We start from the raw sequence: 14415 nt of genomic DNA on the forward strand, positions 1-14415 counted from the left end.
GGGGGGGAAGGGGGATATTTCGAACTCAGTACGCTCAATCAGTCGAAGAAATCCATTTTCTAACCCAGGCTAATTTGGCCATGGAGAACTTTCTGATGTGGAGTAATCTACTATGCTTTCGGGCATGCACATGAGAGAAGCATTGCTCGATTTGCTTTCCGTCGTCTCTCACTACTTCAACTAAGACCACTTCTGTAGCACCAATTTGAGGCAGAACTCGTGCTTGATGGCTTCGGCGTGTGTGACGTAATTGTGACGTCAAGATCTTCGCGGACCACTTCTTCTTCGTTTTCTACTCTTACTCCTACAACTAGAAGTAGTTCTACAACAGTTCCTGTTTTGGTTCCAACCGCTCGCGGTAGGGCACCGTTCATGGCCCTAGCCAACCCATTTCACAACTCTTTCTTGGCCTCCCTGGCTTGCTCGCTTGGTTGTTGTCATGGTCGGGTGGCTGGTTGGTTGCTTGGTTGGTTGGTTGGTTAGTTGGTTGCGTGGTTGGCTTGTTTGCTCGCCCTCCCTCGGTTTGGCACCGCTGGAACTCATCCCAAGAGGGACCACACACATGGGATCCTGAGGCATTGAACGTGGGAGTGAGTTGCAGGAACATACTCACCCACTCTCCCACTCACCTACCACATTAAAGTGGAACCATTGACGGACTTTAAAGCTGAGACTCTACGTGTGGGGCCTCTGGCTCTCCATCTTCCCGCCAGCTCCATCCAGCAAAGGCCATGAAAAAGAAAGGCCCCGGCGTTGCGTTCATGCGCAGGTCCGTTGACCGGGATTTGCGGCCTCAATCCCCGTTCAAAGGGCGCAAAGGCATTCATGAGCGGGACAGGCCATGCGGGAAAAGGAGAGGCGGAGAACAGAACAATCTGCACAACAGCAAAGTATCCGCTTACATACCAAATGGCCAAATGGCCAAATGGGAAGGAAGAGGGCAGTCCAGACCAAGGACGAGGAGGGTCAGCTGGTGGCTGGAAAGAATTTCATTGACAATTTTGGGGGCTTTCTCGAGAAGGAGTTGTAACTAGGCAAGGAATTTGCTCAATGGAAACATCATGATTATTCAACAAGGAGCTGACAATACGCCACATTAGATTCAGAGGCTAGGAGTAGACTTCTACCACCTAACTCATATATCTTTAGTATCCGCCTTGATACACTGATGCCTTTCTAAAAGGCAGACAAATCAATCACACATTGCACAATTGATAATTAAAAGAAAAATGTTTTCTTTTCCAACCCTTTCAAAACGAGTATCAGGTAGCTGTTGTGGTTGTTTCCATTAAAAGGATAACAAATGGCCCTTTAATCCAATGACAACCATTCATGGCCCGAGAGGTCATTAATTATCTCTCGTTTCCCTGGCCCCAAAGATCCCAAGCATGGTCAATGAAAGCATTTAGTAGCAGTACTCAAGGAGTAGTATGTAAGTAGACAAACGTTCAGCTGGCAGAAAAAAGGGAACAAGCCAGGGAACAAACCAGTAAAGAAGCGAAGAGCTTGAAACCAGCCCATGTGGGAGGCTCTACTTTCAATCTTCAGTAGGACGTTCAGGGCAAAAGGATGCGATGCGGGGAGAAGAACCTTCGTTCGGACAACGAGAAGCCTTCATGATAGCGCAAAGCAGCGCCGCGCCGTTCCTTCGTTTGCTCGTATTGTTGTGCCGAATTGTTGTTACAGTAAGACTGTTGAGAGCGAAGGAGTAAGAGTAAGCGGGTTATTGGTCTATGCCCTGAGTCCAAGAGGTCATTAGGTGCGTGGCACAAGATTTCTCGGTAATGGCCATTCGGAGAGTACCACTGCTTCCACCCAAACCACCTTCCATACAACAGTATGTGCCACGTACTTCGACAGACAATCCAACTCGAACAGTAACTGCCTGATGGTTAATGGCAGACCCTTGGTTCAGATTTGGGAACAAAGATCCTCCAAATATAGATTCGGCCGGTTTGAAAAGAAAAAGGGTCGTCAATGAGCTCTCGCCGCCATCCATAAAGAGAGGCACCTATCTCCGGTTCGGTCTTCTATTACTGTACGTTCATTTTCAAGGGCATGTTCTCTCAGTTGAAGGATATATGAAGGACGAGGGTGAGGGCAAAAATAGTCACCTTTTATGAAAAAATGGGGTGATCGTAAGTTTGAGAGCCCTCTAACTCTTCTACGTAATTCGCCGTAAGTCTCCATCTTATAGCTTTGGCCAAAGATTTGATGTGTTTTTAGGCATCTTCATTCTGCCAATGAAGCGAGGACCTTCATTGGAAGTTGCGGGTCTCTTCGTCTTTTTCTCTCGATTGATGTTGCTAATTCTCTTTCAAAGCAGGAGGCGACCAGCTAACTTGTTGCTCACTTTCTCCCGTGCCACCCATTCATTGTAGTCCAAAAGAAAAGGATAGTGCTAAAAGCTAATGAGGTCTCTCGCTCCCACTGATTGGAATCTTTTTTTCTGTTGTTGTTTTGATCGAACACGGATTTGACGCTCTTTTGTCATCTTCGAGTTCTTGGCGAGTGTTTGGTGGCAGCACTTCAATTCTCATCTCTCATGAGCAGTCTTCTTTTTACGACGAACGATGGAGATAACAACAGAAATGGAAACAACTGAACTTTAGACTGATTTGATGCATGGTTCCTCTTGGCGGTGCTTGCGTCATCAGAAGTTCTCCGCCAAATTGAAGCTTAGATCATATACATAGATTCTTAGAAAAAGAAAGGCTTGAGCATGTCGGATCTGCGTGCTATTATTCATTCGAACCCGCTAACCATGCGTGCTTCACCATCGAATTGTCACAAATGCAGGTCCAAAATGAAGTCGCTGCCAAGGCCAGGTGAGACCATCCAGGAGGTAGGTACTCAGAGTGTAATTACACCATTCGATTCCAAGTATCCGACAGGCAATAGATATTGGCAATGACTCCGTGGGCTAATGTGCGTACTTACAATAGCCGGGGAGCTGTTGTCGTTTCTCACGATTTCGTTCAAGAAGCGAGTGGTTTCAAGTCGTTTGGTTGGTGAATAATTTGACAACCATTCGTCATTGCCAAATACGCATCATCCATATTTCAAAGAAAGAGGGAAATCCCGTGGGTTTACATCAAATTCATTGTCTTCTCTTAAGGCTGGGATTTCCCAAGGTGGCTAAAAATGGCAACAAACATAGGCGCTTTCCGGCCTTAATGGCATCCTGAAATGTGATGGCAAGCAAAGGCTACAAAAAGGCCGAGACTCGCGTGTCGAAGAACACAGACCATTATGCCCTCAAATGCGAGGTGACAAGCTGAAAACAAAATCTGCAGCTTTCCTTGGAAGATTCCTTGTGAAAAATTGGATGGAAAATACCATTGGCCTTCATTATAGTTCCTACTAGGAAAGCACATGGTTTGATCCTTGGTTTAAGGCCTCGTACGGTTGCTGTTGGGTTAGTAGTTTCTCTATCGCTTTGATCATGGAACTATTTGACGAGTATTCGAAATTGTCTCTCCAGCAACATGAAAATAAAACTGGCGATGAGTCTGTCAGAAATTGAAGTAAACAGAAATCCTATGACATTTGTAGGATGAGTTGTTACATATTCGGGAGATGGTGTGCCCATAAGTTTGACAGTTTATGCATTAGTGACATTTTTTAGGCCTTCTTGTGCTTGCCTTCCCACACTCTACGCTTTGCTTCCAAACAATTGTGTGCCTCTCTAGGCCTGGTCCCCGAAAACGTATCAATAATTATAACTTTCTAACTAGGCCACGCTCTAACTCCCAGATTCGACAATCGCACTTCTATTCATTAAACATTGATTATCAGCGCACAAACTATCTTCGAAGGCCATGTCTTTGGAGTATTTGTTGACATGACAAGGTCAGAAAAAAAGACTGCAAAACGCCCACCTGTGGGCTAGCTTACCAGGGACATAGGAAAAGAAGTCGCGAGACCACGCGATTCACGATATAGTTGCTTGCGTGGGTGGACCTTAGGCTTAAAACTATTCTGGTTGTGTGTCTCGTTTCAATCCGATTAGTTGCAAATCCTGGCAATGGGCAACCCACCCGCCTAACCAATGTGGGATTCTTGGGAACCGTTCGAGATTGCGGAAGGAAAAAACAAAGAAACTTTCTACCTTTCATGGAATCGCCGATAAATATACCGTGAATTCGCCCGAGAATAGTTCGGAGCTAAAGAGATCATTGGCTTACCACACACACACACACACAAAATAAGTCCCTCATTTAATAAGCTGATTGAGTATCCAGACACGAGAATTTCATTTACCTCTTCTTTACATAAGTATGATCGGGCTCACATCTACGTATATCTTCATCTCATATCGTAAGAAAATGAAATCGTTTTGTCGCAACTGTCATGAGAATGTTCTTGAGTATCGTAAAGGTTGTCAAAAGGATCTCCTTCGTGGGCTAAAATAGCCTTTTCCCCCTAAGCGATAATAACCTATCGTTGGATGGTCCACAATTCTGTTCTTGTATATCTATCTACACTAGATGTGATTTGATGACCGTTAGAGATCAAGCCAAGAAGAAGAGTGGCTTTCCGCTGGATGCGCGTTATCATGAATGAAGATGAGATGTCCCAGTGCTATTCTTGGCGCTGTTTTCTATTGAATATGAATAATTCAAGTATGGGACGGGCCATCGATCCAAAAACAACAAGAGGCGTACTTGAGATTCGAGATTGGTTCAAGGCAAATTGACTCCCCCACCTGATGGGACAGGAGCTATTTTCGAACACATCGCCCTCGACACATTAGTATAGTGAATCCCCTTGGGCTAATTTGGAACGGTCATGTCGCCAGTCACACAAAAGGTAATGAGGTGTTGATAAAGGGAATTCACTGAGCCGGATGGGGTGATTGGTGGCCCAGATGGATTATCTACACATTTCCAATTTCATAACGTTCGAGCCCACATCTAGCAGTCCATATGTGCACAACAAGCTGAGAAAAAAGCGACACGGATCGTGTGTAATTTGTCCGTACAGCAGTATCGTAGAAACGTGGCGGGCCTTTTGACGTCACGCTAGAGGCTCGGTCGGGTTCAAGGCTTCTGCTTCTATGATAATATTAGAGCGCTCAAATGGTCTCGCTCGCTTTTACGGAAGTACAAGATATAGGGGGCCGAGTGGATCTTGACGGAACACCGCGATGAGTGCACCTGACGATTTGTGTCGGAAACGGCCAAGTTGGCAAGTGCAAGTGAATACCTCAATCATTGCAACAGTGAAGCATCAATCATTCGTAAAACTTCTTGCTGTGTAGCACAAAGACAAGCAGACAGATAGAGTCCCACACGGACGCGGGAAGAGCTAGTGAGAAGTAGAAAGAGCGAAAGAGAAAGAAGGGCCGAAAGAGGGTCCATGTTGGTCCATTTGAATGGCCAAGCTAAAAATAGCAGAGCTAAGCTCGACGGACGACTACGTACTAGAACTCGGAATGAAGGAGGTAGAAATGTTGCGGTTCTGGCTGACCACTGGCCATCTCGGCACAATACCGCACAACAGAGTGAATGATACTCCTCAAACCCCTTCCATTCCTATGGTCTTGATCTTGGTCTGGACCAGGCCTTTAAGCGAGCCGAGCAAGCCTTCATCTTGGAATTTGGATGGCTCATTTCTTTCACCACTTAAAACGGTGAGATGAACTCACTTCCCTGACTGACAGGCCGACTTATCTTGAGTAACAGATTTATGACCCATCTTGAGATCTCCTCCTCTAAAGTAGATATATCAGGTCTCTTACCAAGCGGTGATCACCTTTTCGGTGAAGATTTTTAATGAACTGGGAAAAAGCTCCCACTACTCTACAAATGTCGACAATTACCTCTCAAAACGCTGGTTGCCCTAACAGCTTTATTCGAAGTTAAAAAAAACCATATGGAGCGATTGTTTCAACCGGTTCAGTTTAGGGTGAAATTGTAGGAAAGTGCTTACTTAAAACCTCATAATGAATCATTTAATTCTGCGCCAAGGCTCCCCCGCATCCGGGTTTCAAACGATCCTTTTGAATCCAGAATAGATGAAAGGTCAAAGCAAATCACATTCGCGTGTCCTTTGGTCAAAATGAGTAGCTGGATATGGATGTACTTATGGATGAGTCATTCAAAATCCATTGGTTATCTTATATATATACGGGATACATAAGTTTGTAAGGCCAGAGGGCCACCTACCAAGATACTAGATTCCACGAAATGTTGGATCGTCATCGTCATTCGTCCATCCGGATCCAGATTGGTGTGCATTTGACAGTATTTACACTCTTGAAGACTCTTTGGGTGACATTCGGGTCAAATGAGAATGTGTTCAATGGGTACTAGTAGCCATCTGGCTTCCGTCATTCTGATGTGGGCGTGATTGTACCGGGAGGTTTGCACAAGATGGGAGAAGGAAAAATAAATGTATTACCGAGAAGCGCTGCCCGTCAAATCCAGACCATTCACCCATTCACCGGAAGGTAGAACAAGCACATCCTTGGTGTCAGACCAGTTCAAACCCCCTTCCCTTGGATCACGAACGTGTTGCCACTCATTGTTTTCCCTCGGGAGCCTGGCCATAATCGGTCTTCGTTTCAAGTTGATCGCTCACAAGCAGTTGTGTTTCAATGCCGATTTAATGGACGTTGTTCGCCTTTGCTTCACACCCATCAATATACATATACTACCAACGTTCCTTGGCCACGCTCACCGGGAATACCCTGAGTGTATATCGATGAATGCATGCATGGCAATGGTTATGCCAATTCCAAGGTCCTTTTTCGTTCACGACGTGACCTTTTCCAATTTCAATTGCCACCAGGCGAACGGGATTTTTGAGAAATATGCTAGTCTGATGGACCCACTCGAAGTAATACCCCAGAAAATGAGCTAGATGGATACAACGTAAGAGTGAAGGGAGGGGGGNGGTTTGCACAAGATGGGAGAAGGAAAAATAAATGTATTACCGAGAAGCGCTGCCCGTCAAATCCAGACCATTCACCCATTCACCGGAAGGTAGAACCGGGGAAGTGGATATGTAGCCTTTTGATGGCAAGACAAATGGCGGCAAGCGGCGCTATCGACAAAGGCTGAACTTTAAAAAATGAGCTGTCACGCCACCTGGGTCGAGGTGACGCCATGAGTAAGGGACACGGCTATTTTCGCGCCACCATGTGTGTGAGTGTGTGTGTATGTAGGGCGGGTTAGACTTCACCAAAAGCCAACAGTATTTTTCGGGTTTTTTTCCAAATATGAATTCATGGTGACGGTATGGGCAAGGCTTCCATTTTGAAAGCACCGAGTTTGGGAACATGGAAAAAGTGATTGGCTTTTCCGAGCCATCAATATTTGATACTGCCGTGCTTGATTCAACTCCTTCTCTCATTCGTTTCTCGGACTGAAAAAAAAACACATGAAAGCTCTAAATGTGCGCCTACTCTTGAGAGGGACTTCTAATCAATCATTGTTTTAATGGGTGGCCAACACCGTGTGCAATTGTTCTGTACCTCCTTTGAAACTGGGTTGGTTCAACGCGTCGTCCTCCGCCATTCAGTCTTCATTTCAATTTATTCCCCGACCCCATTGGCTTCTCCCATGACTTCTACACATTGAGATAGGCGTTTGAGTAAGGCCACTTCGCCAACTCCTATTTTGGCTTTTCTCGCCCCTCTTCCTCCATTCATTCATGAATTGTCGAGAACCAACTTGGGTCTCGATGGGAAGAACGGAGAAGAAAAGCAGGATTGGAAGAAAGAACTACGTACACTCACGCACTCACCCTCGTTGGTGGGAGAAAAAAGGCCAGAGAGGAAAAATAAAAAAGGCACTGCCATGCCCAAATATTGTCCTTTGCACTAGTAGTACATAGTAGTGTGTACATACATACTTACAAATTACGTACATTCAGAGGAGATACACCGTAGTGCCTCTTTCTTGTTCTGTTCTCCTCAGGGCTTCTTGGTTTCCTTGCTTGTACTTGGCTTGACTGAGTGCATGCATGCATCTTAGCTCGCAAAGGGTCTCTATGCTTGCTTACTTATACACCCAATATATTTCTTTCCGCTTCACAACCCTCGTAAGTTGAAATGGACTAGAAACAGGACAATAGAGCTGAGCTGACGATAGCTGACTGGGGAATCCATTCAAAAGCACCAAAAGGAATTCATTCCCAAGCCTGGTGCTCACTGAGAGGGCTAGGTCAACCGACTGACGAGTGACGTAAAGACCTTTATGGCTGGGATTGTTTTTAAGAATCATCGTTATTGACTCTTATGGAATATTAACATCAGCAGGTGCTTATTTTTGTTGTTATCGGACGGCTTAATTTGAGCTGTCGTCACACATATTCATTTTCTGACAATGCCCTCTCTCTCATCTCTGGCAAAGCTCTTTGTCTTAGAAAGCTTTTGTTCTGATCGGACCACAACATCATCAGTTTTGGATCCGGTAACCACTTAGGGATGTGAGACAATCAATGGTCGGCCTTCAAGTTCGTGCAAAATAATCTGTGATTATCCGAAAATATTATTATCATTATTGTTGTTGTTGTTGTTGTTGTTCACGTTTTTTCAACACTTGAACAGCTCTCGGTACCACTTGCTGCCGTACAATTACGCGCAACCGCAGGAATATGATTGGGCAAGAAATGAGCTTTCATATGAATGAAAACGAAACTTGTCCCTTGAGCTTAAGCATGAGCTATCCCATGGCTTTTAGCAAGTCCATTGATATTTTGGATGCCTTGGTGGCTTTCATCGATCTCATCTAAAAGTTGCAGGTTGCTGAACAATGATTTCCTTCGGAGAAACACTTGAATCTTTTCTTTGCGGACGCACAGTAGGTATATGATTTTCTAGGCCTTCTCACACCAAAGTGAGAGTCGGGTCAATTGGCTCCATGGCAACCAATTCCGGCCTAAGGGCCTTGGCTATCATGCCTCTCTCAATCGGGACTGGCGAAGGAGTGTTGCGTTCGTCGGGTAGCTATTTTTAGATATTTTTTCGTGAAGTTTGGAAGTTCTGCGCCAAATATGGGCTAAGTGCCTTCTTGAACCAAGTTCTTGGATAAACCATCGACGAGAACCAATTGAACTATCCATGTTTCCAGTCTTAGCAATCACTTGAACATCGACCCGAAATCCTCCCAGCTCAAGGTCGTTCTTCGGGGTCTGCCAGCAACTAACTAAATTGCACTTTGATCCTCAGTAGAAATGAATCAAGAATTGGAAATCGGGGGATCAATGCCTTTAAATGTGATTGACTGTGGAGGAGCCCAGTCAGTTGCAAGCGGGTCAATTTGACTTCTGAATTGGCTCCTTCATGTTGAATAAGTATTTTGGTTGCGGGTTTGATTGAACCCCACCTCCTTCCCCAGAGAAGCAGGCAAATGAATGTTGCCGAATGGGCTCTCACGTAACCAGTGGGTGAGGGCGAGGAAATCGAGCCATTTTGTGGTTCCTCTTTTCTCGCCTTGGGAATGGGTTTGCCTGACTTTGGAACGATTCATGAACTCGAGAGCCGAGGCCAAAGAGCAAAGCTTTTTTTCCCTTTTTACTTTGCTCATTTGACTTCAGATGCAATGAATGGCATTCGTATTTTAGAGGAGTTAGAAAAAACAACGGACTACTAGTTCCGAAGCTCTTGAAGAAAACGCAAAGTAAATGAGTTCATTTTAGCTTCCCTAACCTTGAATCAGAACCCATTGACCCTCAAGAATTGGACAGTAAGAGTCAATGGAAACGCTGATGAGGTCATTTTGTTTCGATTTGATGCGACGTCGGGGACTTCAATTTCCAAACCTCGCACCAACTTTCTTGTTGGCCAAGTTGAAAACTCTGGCATCAGGCTGGGATTGTTCGTTGGCGAGAAAAAAACCATAAAAGGTCATTGGAGGGAGTAAATATGGAAAGTCCATTCAGAGATCATCAAAGCCAATCAATTGCACGTACAGTACCTCATAGATGATTTACTACAATCACAGTTCTCAAAAAAAACCAAAACTCAAGAATGTACCTACTCGTTGGAAGAGTGAGGGTCCATTTCCCGTATAAACTAGTTTCGCTCAATTTAAAAGTGCTGTGTACTTGTCTTGAATTTTCTATGGAGCCTCTTTGCTCCAATACATATCCTTGGGTTGTAGCCTACTCTCTTCCTCTCACTTTCCTCGACGATTTTGCTTTGGTCTTGTCATGAGATTGGTAGGCAGAGAGCCTCAATGATCTCTTGGTTTAGAAGGCCCATTCATTCTAACTTGCAACCCAAAGATGGACTTGCCACTATTTCTACCACTGCTACTTCTACTAGCACTTCTCTGAGAGCACGAAAACTTCGTATGTAAGCTCGCCAACCAACGAGAAAGGCCAAGAGCTCGTGAGTATTTTCTAACTCCCGACTCCGTGGTCCTTGGTTGGTTGGTGATGGAACCAACTATTTTTGAGCCCCTGTCCCACCACCCCAGACTGTTTTCGCCTATTGCCACATCACAAGCACATCAACAAGACCCACTGGCATCCCCCATTCGGCAGAGTGAGTCTTGGGAACGATTTGGAGTGGGCCAAGGGCAGTCACAAGAAAAGATACGTACTCAAGAAAAAGAAAGATCAGGACGGCTATTTTGCTAATGAAATGCCAAAAAAGTCGGAAGATTTTTCGACCTGCTTCGTCATTTCCGAGCACAGACGAGCCAATCAATACCTTTGAGATACTTCAGCTCTAGAACTAACAAACTCGAATGGGTTTTCCCGCCATACGTACAAAGATGGGAAAAGGTTGTGTGTGCTTTTGGTCCACGGGTTTTTACGTTGGAAGGGACACTTCTTGAGTTTCGAATGCCAAGTCTCACCCTCTGAATCCATTTGACTCTGTGGCTGAGATCGATGTTCCTTTATTATTCATTATGGCGCTTTTTCAGTTTGAAACAAACAATCTGTGTTTGAGTACGTATGTCATTGTTTTGTTCCCCAAAAGCTCGTTCTTTCGTGCTCTACAAGGTATTGAAAGACAAACCTAAGCGCACGGAACAACGAAAGTGATTTTTCAAAAGAATATGTCCAAATGTCAACTAAAGATGAACCGCACTTTCCTACAAGCGATGCGGGTAGTCTTCGAACGATGCCCTAGTGAGATGGAATGAACTTTCGTCTCAGGCGGAGTATATTAATGAATGGCTTTTTTTTGTCCTCTCCTCCCTCGCTCCCCGTTGGGAATGGTACTGTAAACCGTGGTGGTCGAGCGCATGCAAATCCCATGCTGCATCCTCACGGCCTTCCTGTATGGCTCGAACATGACAGACGCTTTTATCTTTCATCTCCCACCGAGGTTTCTATCGGATTGTCAAAACAGCTTTATAGAATATGACTGCAAATGATTGACCCCTTTGCGTCTCGACTTTCCAAGATAGTCCAGTCGAAGCCGCAGCAGTAGCCAGCGAACGGAGTCTTCTTGCTTCATCAACTGGATTTGATTTTTGGCAGTCCCAAGGGGACTCGTTCTTTCAACTTGGGCTGTTGGTAATGGCTGAAGAAGTCTACTCAACTAGTATTCCTCAGATTGAAGGAGTCCCCCGCCCGGCACTTCAGTGCTGGCACTCGAGTCCTACTATGCGATGTAGTAGTTCCATCCATGGAGCTCTCCTACCTCTCTCTGCCCTCTACTATATGTAGTAGATACTAGTACACGTGCTACGTACGAAGAAGAGAGAGAGAGAGAGAGAGAGAGAGAGAGAGAGAAGCGTTTTACTGAATGAACAAACTGTCGGCGGGAACACTTGCTAGATACAAGCACATGGTAGTGGAACATGGAGCCGAGGATAATCTCCTTGGTGGGGCAACAAATACGCTGGAACACGAGCAGGATGTGAGTGAGCCTGTTGCCACGATCTCTGTTCCTCCAGTGAATGTACGTACAAGTATGCATGCAGTGTGGCATGGTTTCTCATTCGATCAACTTAGGCATTCTATCTATGGTTCACTTGCGAGTCTCGATAAGGCCTAGAACATGCACGACGATGGACCAGGGATGATAATCATTATATTGATGATGATGATATCGGCTTTGGCTTGTTGAGTGGTGACTGGAAGAGCATCATTTCACAGACCTCTCTGTTTCTTCTTCTTCCAGAATGTCCTCGGACCAGCGATCGCATGGAGCTGTTTGCTTGTCCCACTCCTGATTTCCGAGGTCGCTATCGATGCATTGACGACCGGGTTCTATGCAATGGCTTCTTCGATTGTCCCGGACACGAAGACGAGAACCCTGACCAATGCCTCTTCTACAAGACTGTAAGTTGTTGAATTTGTTTCATGTCTAACGGGCACAAACTCTCAGTAGATACAAATCGAAGTGGGACCCATTTTTCTGGTTGGGAGGAGGAGGAGGGAGAGGCCGACGTCTTCTCATGGGAAGTAGCCGCCGGTCCCAATGGTCGAGACTCATTCGATTTCCCGTGTCAGAGAGATCTTCTTCCTCTTGTCTGCTCCGACACCCCAGTGACAAAATATGGGACACTTCGGTTTAATCCACTCTCGTTCCTTGTTCTTTCCAGACGAAAGCCCACCTCGACATCCTCGCTGAAGCTTTACTCCGATGGGCACGAGGCCGATAAGAATGAGGCGTCTGGCCATCCAGCGTCGCAACTAAAAAACCAAAATAAGAGTCCTCGAATCCTCGTGACCTCCAACATGAAGACGGCGCCAAACGAAGCACTCGAACTCTAATGTTGTCAAAAAAGAAGCCGGAGAGCCTGATTGATTTTTCGATCCCATTTTTTGGAAAATGAGCCCTTACTAGCAAGCACTCGAGTGGACTTCGATGATACAATTGATGGCGATGATGATGACGATGATAATAATCATCGCCTCGTCTGATCTTTTTTCTACGACCTTTCAAGCTGACAGACATTTTCCGGGGTCACGTGGAACATTCACAGTTTATCCCGATCCTGATCAACGACGAGTCCTCAGATGAGGTCAACTGATTGTCGCCGAAGGCCACCCACAACCTCGCAGGGCTTACTGTGTACTAACTAACAACCCTACCTACCTACCTACCTACCTACTTAGAGAGTCGGCCTTGTAGCCAGTAGTCGACAAACGACTGATATGTCGGATATTTTTGGAAAGATCATTTCTGACTTCTTGTTCCAATTCATCTCCCAACTCTAAACTAATGTAAGTGCTAGCGTACGTCTTCGTCCTCTTCCACTTCCTCCTCCTCCTCCTCCTCCTCCTCCTCCTCTTCCTCAATTGGTTTCTATCATCATGGAAAGTGAAGATGAAAACAACAACACTCCCCCGCTATCCACATTACGTGCCCTCCCCTCTACCAATTCTCCGACAATTCTTGTTGTTCGTTGAAAACTCTTATTTTTTCATATCCAGTAGCATAAGGACAAACAAGCTTGCCCAGACACAATCCCAAAGTAGCGCCACAGAAACATAAGAACGAAGCCTTGGCCAAATTCTGGAAAATGCCCACTCTTCTCCGTGAATAACTTATGACCTTATACACTATTTGGTAAATTGAACCACGTTAATAGTAATTGCGCCTTAGGCTCGTTGGATGTGAGTCGGTATTCCATATTGTGAAACTTAATAATAGTCGAGTTCGACATCCAAATTGTTAGCACGCCAAAGAAAAAACTGTACAAGCTAAAGGGCCATCTTGCCCACCCCCAATTTCCCCAGTTTCATTGGACCGAGAACAGACTGTTCCATCTTGTTCCTCGTCCTTCAGCTTGTTATTTAGGTTATTCTTTGAGCTCGTTCCTTCCACGGGTCACCTTTTAACCTGTGCTCTTTCTAACCATCCACCTCGCTACTACATCCACTCACTCATCGATCTGCCCTTCTTTTTCTCATTGTTCAAAGACACGTCCCACTTCATTTTGACCCCCGTTTCCTCTAGCCCACTTCAACTAATGATTACTCAACATAGCTCTTTCTCTTCAGCTCTATTTTTGCATTCTTTCCTTGAGACGCTCGAACTCAAAAAACAAACAAACTGAAAATAATACCCATTCTCAGTCAAGGGGAAAAGAGCCATTCGCTTTGGGCTTTATACTAGAAGAAAATAAACACGTCGTTGTTGTTCCTACTACTGCTTCTACTACTACTACTACTACTAATACTACTACTACTACTACTGCGGGTCATGACGGCATAGCTCTGATGACAACGACGATCACGACGACAAAAGGACTCGCATTACTCGTTCAACTCGTTCTGCTTCTCATACACGAGTGCTGCTATTCTCAAGCACTCCAGTGACACCACTCATGACCACCCTAAGAATGACCGCAACGAGGTTCACACTCCTCCTGGTTATTGAATTTTAAGTGTAAAGGTTGAGCTACCAATTTTGCTAGGGCCCGTCTTTACCCCGATCTGCTACCGTTCTCTTACACCTACTACGTTCCGAACCCAAACACCCTCACACCAATTTCA

The 14415-nt window shown here is 45.2% G+C and overlaps 1 protein-coding gene across 1 annotated transcript in view; it reads left to right on the top strand.

The window, feature by feature from the left end:
* Nucleotides 1-13650, top strand: part of LOC131880957 (putative uncharacterized protein DDB_G0277255) — an 18595-nt gene extending 4945 nt beyond the window's left edge. The window contains exons 2-3 of the mRNA XM_059227689.1: nucleotides 12092-12252; nucleotides 12516-13650. Of these exons, the coding sequence (XP_059083672.1) occupies nucleotides 12092-12252; nucleotides 12516-12575 (221 nt within the window). The 3' untranslated portion in view covers nucleotides 12576-13650. The remainder of the gene's footprint in view (nucleotides 1-12091; nucleotides 12253-12515) is intronic.
* The last annotated feature ends 765 nt before the right edge of the window (nucleotides 13651-14415 follow it).

Source organism: Tigriopus californicus, chromosome 5, assembly GCF_007210705.1.
Source record: "Tigriopus californicus strain San Diego chromosome 5, Tcal_SD_v2.1, whole genome shotgun sequence".
NCBI classification, from domain to species: domain Eukaryota; kingdom Metazoa; phylum Arthropoda; class Copepoda; order Harpacticoida; family Harpacticidae; genus Tigriopus; species Tigriopus californicus.